Below are 9850 nucleotides of genomic sequence, written 5' to 3'. Positions count from 1 at the left end.
TGCATTGTCTTGATCGACAATAATCATCTTGCTTTGATAACGCAATGCAAATAGCGTCTTCTATAGAAATCGTGAAATCTTCGCTAAGATTCCTTTTTGATCCACCTTTGAATCTGGCCAGGCACTTTGTAAATTTCATGTATTGGGGAATGGCTTGAAATAAACAAACACATTCACAAGCATCTTGGCATAAAGATATGAAATGCTTCTTGCTTTAAATAAAATCACCGGCTTTGGAGATAGTTTTCTCCTTCTCCGTATTCATCAGTCGGAAGAATTCGGCCGATTTCGAAGTGAAGCTATAAACCTGCATCCACAGAAAAATTGTCAGTTTTAAACATACTGATCTGTGTCGATCCCTTCGATTGTTTGCTCCTTGTCTTGACGTCCTCGGTTGATTTCCCGATTTCCCGACTCTTGATAGATAAGAAAATATCTCATGCCAAAACAGATGAAATATAAAAGGGAATTTTTTAAGAGAAGCAAGAAATTTTTTAAGAAATAGTATCTCGAAAAAGTCAATGCCAAGTCATGTCATGTCAGGCTTAACGAGCTTCTTTGAGTCCGACGCTTGTCGAATGAATTTTAGAGGCATTCCGGACTTGTGGGGAAGTCCCATGACGAAATTTTAAGGCCATCCTCAAAATTTCTGTCCCAGTTTAGTATCTTGCTCATCTTTCCATTGTAACCGAACAGATCTCGGAATTTTTGAGATCTTCTCAAAAATTCTGTCCCAGTCGCAAACTCGAAATGTCCTTAGTTTGATCCGCTGAGGAGAAGGTTCCTTCTGGAGAATTTTTGAGTCCCTCTCAAAAATTCTGTCCCAGTTTCGATTGTAGAAGGGGGAAATAGAAATCTTACGAGAGATATGACCGAGCCCTTGTGGCGCCTACGTATCCCGTTGAGGCAGGAATCAGGTTAAACGTAGTTCCCCTTAAAGGTTAACAAGAATAAATTTTACAAAGAAACCGACCGAAGCCGTCAAAGGCCGCCTACGTATCTCATTCTTGAGAATTCAGGTCGAACGTAGTTCAGGTACAAAGAAATAGTAAAGGGGGGTAAATGGGGTGACCAAAGCCGACATAGGACGCCTACGTATCTCGTTCTCGAGAATTCAGGTCAGACGTAGTTCGTTACAAGAGGGATAAGAATTCAAATTCGAACAAATACAAGCAAACAGAAGATTACAAGTAAATGATGGGAAATGCAAAACGAACTTCACGCGTAATATCTCTTGACAGCATCTGAGTTGATAGGTTTAGGCCATACAGCGCCATCCATCTCTGACAAGACTAAAGCACCTCCAGATAGTACTTTGCGGACCATGTAAGGACCTTGCCAGTTTGGTGCGAACTTTCCTTTGTACTCGTCTTTATGAGGAAAAATACGCTTAAGAACCAACTGACCAACTTCAAAATTTCTGGCTCTTACTCTTTTGTGAAAAGCGCGAGTCATTCTTTGTCTATACAACTGGCCATGGCAAACAGCAACCATCCTCTTCTCATCAATCAAGGCTAGTTGATCAATCCGTTTGCTAACCCACTCAGTATTACTTAGCTCAGCTTCTTGGATGATCCTCAGTGACGGTATCTCGACTTCAACAGGTACGACTGCTTCTGTTCCGTATACTAGCAAGTATGGAGTAGCCCCAGTCGATGTTCTGACCGTCGTTCGATAACCCAGTAGAGCATATGGCAACATTTCATGCCAACCCCGCTGCTTGTCAATCATTTTCCTCAGAATCTTCTTGATGTTCTTGTTGGCGGCCTCTACAGCTCCGTTCATTTGAGGGCGATAAGCAGTTGACCTTCGGTGAATAATCTTAAATTGTTCACATATCTCTTTCATCAGATGACTGTTGAGATTTGCACCGTTATCAGTGATGATGGATTCTGGAACTCCAAATCGGCAGATCAGATTGTTGCGGACAAAGTCGGCCACCACTTTCTTGGTTACCGATTTGTAAGAGGCTGCTTCCACCCATTTGGTGAAATAATCGATGGCAACCAAAATAAATCTGTGTCCATTGGAAGCGGCCGGTTCTATAGGGCCGATGACATCCATTCCCCAGGCTACAAATGGCCAAGGTGAGCTCATAGCATTGAGTTCGTGAGGTGGCACCCTTATCAGATTACCGTGCACTTGACATTTGTGGCATTTTTGCACGAATTTGCAACAGTCATGCTCCATAGTCATCCAGAAATAACCGGCTCGAAGGACTTTTCTTGCCAAGGTAAGCCCGTTCATATGTGTGCCACAGACTCCAGCATGTATCTGTTCAATAAGCCTCACGGCTTCAGCAGCATCCACGCATCTCAAAAGACCCAAATCTGGAGTCCTCCTATAAAGGATTTCTCCATTCAAAAAGAAATTGAGAGCCATACGACGTATCGACTTCTTTTGATTAGATGTGGCGTCTTCTGGATATGTCCCAGACTCCAAGTACCTCTTTATGTCGAAATACCAAGGCAAACCATCTGGTTCTGATTCCACGTGTGAACAATGGACTGGATGCTCCTTCAAATCTATATCCAGCGGGTCGATGTAATCAATATCCGGATGTTTGATCATTGAAGCGATGGTGGCAAGAGCATCAGCTAATTCATTCTGTATTCGGGGAGTATGTCTGAACTCGATCTTGCGAAACCTTTTACACAGGTTTTGAACATATTGTACATAAGGTACAATCTTTGGGTTCTTCACAGCCCATTCTCCTTGAACCTGATGGATCAAGAGGTCTGAATCTCCAATAACCAGTAACTCGTAAACATTCATGTCAACGGCCATTTTCAAATCGAGAATGCAAGCTTCATACTCAGCCATGTTGTTTGTGCAGTTGAACCGTAGCTTAGCCGCCATAGGATAGTGCTGACCAAATTCTGATACCAAGACTGCTCCAACACCTTTACCCTGGTGATTCACCGCTCCATCGAAGAATAATCTCTAACCTGGATAAACTTCAGAGATATCTTCACCCACAAATGACACTTCTTCATCGTGAAAATATGTCTTGAGAGGTTCATACTCTTCATCAACGGGATTTTCCGCAAGATGATCAGCCAAAGCTTGTGCTTTTATTGCCTTCTGAGTCACGTACACGATGTCAAACTCACTCAACAGCATTTGCCATTTAGCCAGCTTCCCGGTCGGCATCGCTTTCTGGAAAATATACTTCAACAGATCCATCCTGGAGATAAGATATGTAGTATACGACGACAGGTAGTGCCTCAGCTTCTGGGCAAGCCATGTCAGAGCACAGCATGTTCTTTCCAGCAAAGTGTAACGAGACTCGTACGGAGTAAACTTCTTGCTGATGTAGTAGATAGCCTTGTCCTTCTTCCCTGTCTCGTCGTGTTGACCAAGTACACATCCAAAGGCGTTATCCGAGACAGACAAATATAGCAACAAAGGACTCCCTTCTCGCGGAGGAACCAATACTGGTGGGTTAGACAAGTAGCTCTTGATAGCGTCGAAAGCGGTCTGGCACTCCTCAGTCCACTTAGTTGGGGCATATTTCTTCAGCAACTTGAAGATAGGCTCACATACCACCGTCGATTGTGCTATGAACCGGCTGATATAGTTTAACCTCCCTAAGAAACTCATCACCTCTTTTCTCGTCTTCGGCGGAGGTAACTCCTGAATTGCTTTGATCTTGGAAGGGTCGAGCTCAATACCTCTTCTGCTAACTATAAACCCTAACAACTTCCCAGCTGGGACTCCAAAAGCACACTTGGCTGGATTTAGCTTCAAGTTGTACCTACGCAAACGTTCAAAGAATTTTCGCAGGTGTGTCAAATGATCTGAACTCTCGCGGGATATAATTATGACGTCGTCCACGTACACTTCAATTTCCTTGTGAATCATGTCGTGGAAGATAGTCATCATGGCCCTCATGTAAGTGGCACCGGCGTTTTTGAGCCCAAACGGCATCACCCTGTAGTGATATACCCCCCAAGGTGTGATGAAGGCCGTTTTCTCCGCGTCTTCTTCATCCATCAGAATCTGGTGATAACCCGCGTAGCAGTCCACAAATGACTGCATCTCATGCTTGGCACAGTTGTCAATCAGAATATGGATATTTGGCAACGGGAAATTATCCTTTGGACTAGCCTTGTTGAGATCTCTGTAATCAACACAAATCCTGATTTTTCCATCTTTCTTAGCGACCGGAATGACATTCGCCAACCAGGTGGGATATTGCGTTACTTCTACCAACCAGGACTCTATCTTCTTGGTGATTTCCTCCTTAATCTTGAAACTCAATTCAGGCTTGAATTTCCGAGTCTTTTGCTTCACTGGCTCGAACCCTGGGTTGATAGGCAGCTTATGAGATACGACATCAGTACTCAACCCCTGCATGTCACCGACCTCCCAAACAAACACATCGCTGTATTCGGCAAGCAAATGAATCAGGCTCTCCTTCTAAATTTCATTCAGGTGAGTGCTGATCTTAACCTCTTTGACACATTCTGAATCTCCCAAATTTACCGTCTCTGTTTCCTCCAGATTCGGTTTATGTTGATTCTCGAACTGTCGAAACTCTTCTACTACATAGTCTGGTTCCCCACTTTCTTCGTCGTAGTCGTCAGCCTCGTCGTCATTTGCCTCATTTTGTTCGTTTAGCTCATGACATGACATGACGTTGGCAGGTTTGTAACTTACGTTACTGAAATCATAAACAGACAAAATTAGGAAAGTAAAATATAACAAGCAATCGAATGAACAAAGTCAAAATAAGGAGGCTTTCATTTAAATTGAATCAAAATGCAAAGTTGGGTCACGGCACAAGGCCATGTCGCCCTTTAAACAATTATAACAAAATTCAAAATCAAGAAAATGCAGAAATGGTGGGTCTCGGGCCTCTTTCGAACGACCACCGATTTTGGCATGCACAAAATAATTCCTTTCTACCCAAAAGTCCGGGACATCAGGATTGGTGTGGATGTCCAATTCTTCAGCATCTCCCCCGGTTCAGCATCACGAAAGCCAGCTGGCTCAGCCTCCTCCTCTATGACGGCATTGATCTCCTTGAACAGGTCACAGATTCCTTCCCCGTCGTCTTCAGGCTCGGCATGCTCCCGAACTGGAAAGGAGTGATAGAGATGCGGGATCGGCTTAGTCAACTCTTGATCCCTTCTCCTCTTCATCTTCATATCATCATCTGTGGGGATGTACCCCAAACCATACTTTGATCCCTGAGCAAGGACCGGAACAGGCTCAATAATTCCTTGGGAATCTCTTCCCAATCCGAAACCTGGCTCGAACCCATTTTGCAGCATCACCGTGGCTATAATTTTGTACACGGTTGGCATGGAGTTGAGGGCCAAATCTTCATTGGACGCATTCACCAGCTCCATCGTGTAAAAGTCTGCGCCTTGCGGCATCTCATCAATGACCGACACCTGCTTGCCCAAGCGACTTCCCTCGCCGTGAATCACTAACTCTTCATTTTTCCATACAAGCTTCATCATCTGATGGAGAGTAGAGGGGACGGCTCCAGCCATGTGGATAAATGGCCTTCCCAAAAGAAGGTTGTAGCTAGTGTCTATGTCCAATACTTGGAATTGCGCACTGAACTCTGCGGGGCCCATCTGAAGGGTCAAAGTCACTGCCCCTAAGGTGTCTCTTTGCACCCCATCAAATGCCCTTACATTGACCTGATTCTGCTCATGTTTCCCAAGGTCAAAATTTAGTTGCCTCAACGTCGTCAATGGGCAAATATTCAAACCGGACCCATCATCTACCAAAACACAGTTGACAACCTTTCCACGACATATCACGGTAATGTGTAGTGCTTTGTTGTGGGATCTTCCTTCGACTGGCAACTCATCGTCACAAAAGCTGATCCGGTGCCCCCGAATGACTTGATGAATCATAGCGGCCACGTTATCACTACTTGTACTTGAGGGTACGTATGTATCATCAAGAGCTTTCATTAAGGCCTGCCTGTGGGACTGAGAGCTCATTAGCAGGGCCCACACAGATATCTGAGCCGGAGTCTTCTCTAAATGTTTGACGATGGAATAGTCCTTCGGCTGCATCCTTCTCCAGAACTCTTCTGCTTCCCCCTCACTTATCGGCCTCTTAGCATGGTCCTTCTTCTGTCCTCCGAGAGCAAGCTCATCAGGAGTGTAGCACCTTCCGGACCTGGTCATGCCTTGGGCCACGGCGGTTTCAATGACAAATTTGGGCTTAACGAGAGTTTTCGAAGGCACCAAGGCAACAACCTTTGCAGGTGTCAGAATAACAAACTTCCTCCTTTCCTTGACGCTTAAAGAAGCGACAGCCCTTTCCAAGTCCTCATGCACAATAGGGGTAATCATCTTTGTTCCACACCCGTCTTCATCTGTTTCAATCATATTAAGGTTGTCACCTCCATGATTCGGCAACGGATTTGTGTTGACGTTTGGCACCGCCGGTTGAAGAGAAACTACCTCCTGATCGATCAGGTCTTGGATTTTGTGCTTAAGGTTGATGCAATCTTCCGTGTCATGTCCAACACTGTTGGAATGATAAGCACACCTTTGATCTAGCCTGTAGAACTTCGAGTTAACATCCCCGGGTTTGGGCCCCACAGGGTTGATGTATCCATCTGCGGCTAGCCTCTCAAATAGTTTGGTCCGGCTTTCAACAAGTGTGGTAAAGTTCCTTGAAGGCCTTTTTTCAGATCTCGGACGGGAAGTATCATAACCGCTTTGCCGAGGGGGAGGCACCCGCTGATAATTTTGGGTATTTGTACGAGGAGCTTGGCTCCGGGGATAAGGGTTTGCCTGGAAATTTGGCATTGTAGCTTGGTAATTCGGGAGGGGGTCCTGGTATAATGGAGCTTGGACTTGATAAGTGGGCGGAGGTGGTCGGTAGCTCGACTGTACGTTGGCACAGTTGGGAGCAATATTCTGATAAGGGGATGGGATCTGGTATGGTTGAGGGTAATTTGGGTATATGGGAGAAAAATTTTGGAGATCAGAGGGTGGACTTTGGTACGACGAAATTTGAGCGTTCTGATAGTTGGGGACAGTATTGTGGTTATTAGGATGATTGGGTTGTGGGTAGTTGGATCGGTGGGACTTTGGGGAAGGCCTGAAACGATCTTGGGAATGTGACGGGTTTCTAGGGGTTTTTCTTCCCCCATACGAGACAGCGGCAACTTCCTCTCTTCTCTTTCTTATCAATCCTGAAGACCCAGGCGATGCAGATACACGGGCTATCTTCCCCGATTTTAGACCATCTTCGATAGTCTCACCAACTTTGACTATCTCAGCGAATTTAGCTCCAACCAGCAACATGATTCGATCATAGTAGGCGAACCGATCGGGCACTATTTCAACATTGTAGGCGAATCGGTCAATGAAGTCCTTAGCCAATGCATTCCAATTGGGCCATTGCCTGGTTTCATGTGAAGTAAACCACTCGAGGGCCTCCCCACACAGACTTCGGCTGAAAAGCCGCATCAACAAGGCCTCATCCCTGCCAACTCCCACGAGCTGGTCACAATACGCTCTCAAATGCGCCATAGGATTGCCCACTCTTCCGAAGGTGTCAAACTTTGGAATTTTAAAACCTTCGGGAAGGTTCAAATCTGGATGGATGCACAATTCTGCGTAGCTAAGTCCGACGGCGTCTGGGATGCACTGCAGCTCTTTCATAGCCCTTTTGATTTCTTCCTTTATATCGATCTTCACTTCTTCTTTCGCCTTCCATTCTCTTTCCTGTTCTTCATAGTGATCCAACTCAGAACCGTGCACCTCGTGCTCGGCAGGAACGGGAACTTGGAAGGTGGCTCTTTTGGGGAGGGGTGGAGCTATAGAGGGACTTGGAACGTTTTGGGCGGTCTGATAGTTTTGTGGGTAGGCCTGAGGATTGGTGTTCTGGCTCAAATGCGGATGAAATGCTTGGGTATTGAAGGCAGTTTGAGTTTGGTTTTGATTTTGTGGCGGTGGGGCAGTTTGAGTATTTTGAGGATGGGGTGGTATTTGAGGGTGGTTATTTGGAAGGGGTGAAGGAGTTTGGTAAGATGCAGAAGCGTATTGAGGGTTTTGGGTTGTGAGGTCAATCACAGACGGATTATGCACAGGTGTAGAAGGCTGGTTCTGAGTTGGATCTATGTTTGATGAAGGGAAGTAGACCAGAGGTCTTGCATCAGCAATATTAGTACCAAATCCAGGTGGAGGCGCATCCTGTCTCCGTTGCATTTCAACTTTCATTTCAGCAATCTGTTGCATGATCAATTCATTCTGTTCCACTACAGTGGGCTGAGCCACCACAACGTCAGTAAGACGCCCTTCGTCATTGTTGTCTCCCATAACTGTTTTTCCTTTATCTGAATTTGATCGAGGGAAGGAATCTGTAGGACCTTTTGACCTGGTGAAGTAAGGATGATCTGCCAGCTTTATCGACACAGATCAGTAAAAGGTACCTGAGAGGTAAAAACAACTCAAAGGCAAATTTGTTAGTGCATATCCAGAGTACAAAATGCATAATATCGCACATAAAACAGATAAACACACAAGTCGTTTTGTTTGAGGATATCTTAACCCACGAATAAGGACGGATATATATTTTGAACAAACAGGAATTTGTTTGTTTGGCGCTATCTTGGGAAATCTGAATCACGTTGAGCTATGGTCTTCTTGCAGCTGCTTTGTGACGTTCGTTGATCTTATCTTCGTATCTCCGAAACATGGAGGAGAATGAAAATTTTCTGTGATAGGGGCAGGGCCGAGAAGGCTGCCTACGTATCTCACGGGGAGAATTCAGGCCCAACGTAGTTCGGATTTTAGGATGAAAATTTTCCATTCATTCTTTCGTTGCGATTACAAGGGAATTGAAAAACAACATCGAAATTTCTAGAAGACAACATTTGGAGATTTCTTGTCTTGTGGCTGCGTCATTCCTTTCCTTTCAGACAGTCGGAAATGGAGGCTTGTAGACGATTTCTTCTTCATCATCCTCCTCAATCACTTCACGGCCGGGGCCACTGTTATCTTCTCCCCGATCACGGGCGAGGTATTTTCTGCCCTTTGGTCGCTATGGGTCGCCAATTCCTCGTCGAGCGCCGCCCTTCTGTCCAACAACACAGCAGTCTCGATATCTATCTTCGCCTCTCTCGCCTTTCCTTCGTGTATCTCCAAACGAAGCAAGTTCAACCTTTTCCTTAGGCTTTTGGTTTCCATCTCAACCTCCTTCTTTCTCTTTATCTGTGACGCCAGATCTTCATCCAAGGTTGTGACCGCAGCTTTGTAGATCGTCGTGGTCACGTCTACTTTGAGTCCTTCCTCCTTAACCTTCTGAATCTCTCGAGTAACTCGCTCGATCTTTCTTTGCAATTCCTCCTCAGTGAGCTCCGTCTGGACGTTCTTGCCTTTGTCCATAGCGGTGATTCAACTTTCCTGAGATGATAGAGCGGTACTTAGGATTTATGGTATGGATTTTGTGTGAGAAACTTGAGACTCGGGAATTTTGGTTGGACAATTGTAATGTTGGCTTTTGTATACTCTTTAGGATTTTGGCTAGGAGTGGGTTTACGATATCCTCAATCATAGCGACATAACACATAAGCATTCAAACAAATATATCGTGTCCTAAACATGCATGTGACCCTTTTGTGCCAAGGGTAGGCCTAGCGATCTGAAGGATGTATTGCGCCATTTAAATAAGTAATTGTACCCCCGAAACGAATTTCACTAGATGTCATAGCGTTCATTACACAATCAAAATCAAACGGGATACATCTTGGGAATGGGATGCAATGCAAATACATATATAAAATCAATCCCACGCAGGGGAGTTAAAAGGTTGATGATCCAGCTCCTCTTCTGGCCTTCTCCACTTCTTCTCGGATAATGCACTT

The 9850-nt window shown here is 45.1% G+C and overlaps 1 protein-coding gene across 1 annotated transcript; it reads right to left on the bottom strand.

Annotated features, from left to right (window-relative positions):
* Positions 1-214: 214 nt before the first annotated feature.
* LOC101256313 (uncharacterized) lies at positions 215-9371 on the bottom strand. The gene is made up of 9 exons (XM_069288499.1): positions 8962-9371; positions 4912-8361; positions 4456-4666; positions 4111-4353; positions 3842-4035; positions 3082-3757; positions 2447-2943; positions 1957-2341; positions 215-307 (listed from the first exon to the last, which is right to left on the bottom strand). Exons 1-9 carry the CDS (start codon positions 9369-9371, stop codon positions 215-217), a joined length of 6159 nt encoding a protein of 2052 aa, XP_069144600.1.
* Positions 9372-9850: the final 479 nt, after the last annotated feature.

Source organism: Solanum lycopersicum, chromosome 8, assembly GCF_036512215.1.
Source record: "Solanum lycopersicum chromosome 8, SLM_r2.1".
NCBI classification, from domain to species: Eukaryota; Viridiplantae; Streptophyta; class Magnoliopsida; order Solanales; family Solanaceae; genus Solanum; species Solanum lycopersicum.
Note: the sequence above shows the minus strand (reverse complement) of the source record. Positions and strands in the feature narration are given on the sequence as shown.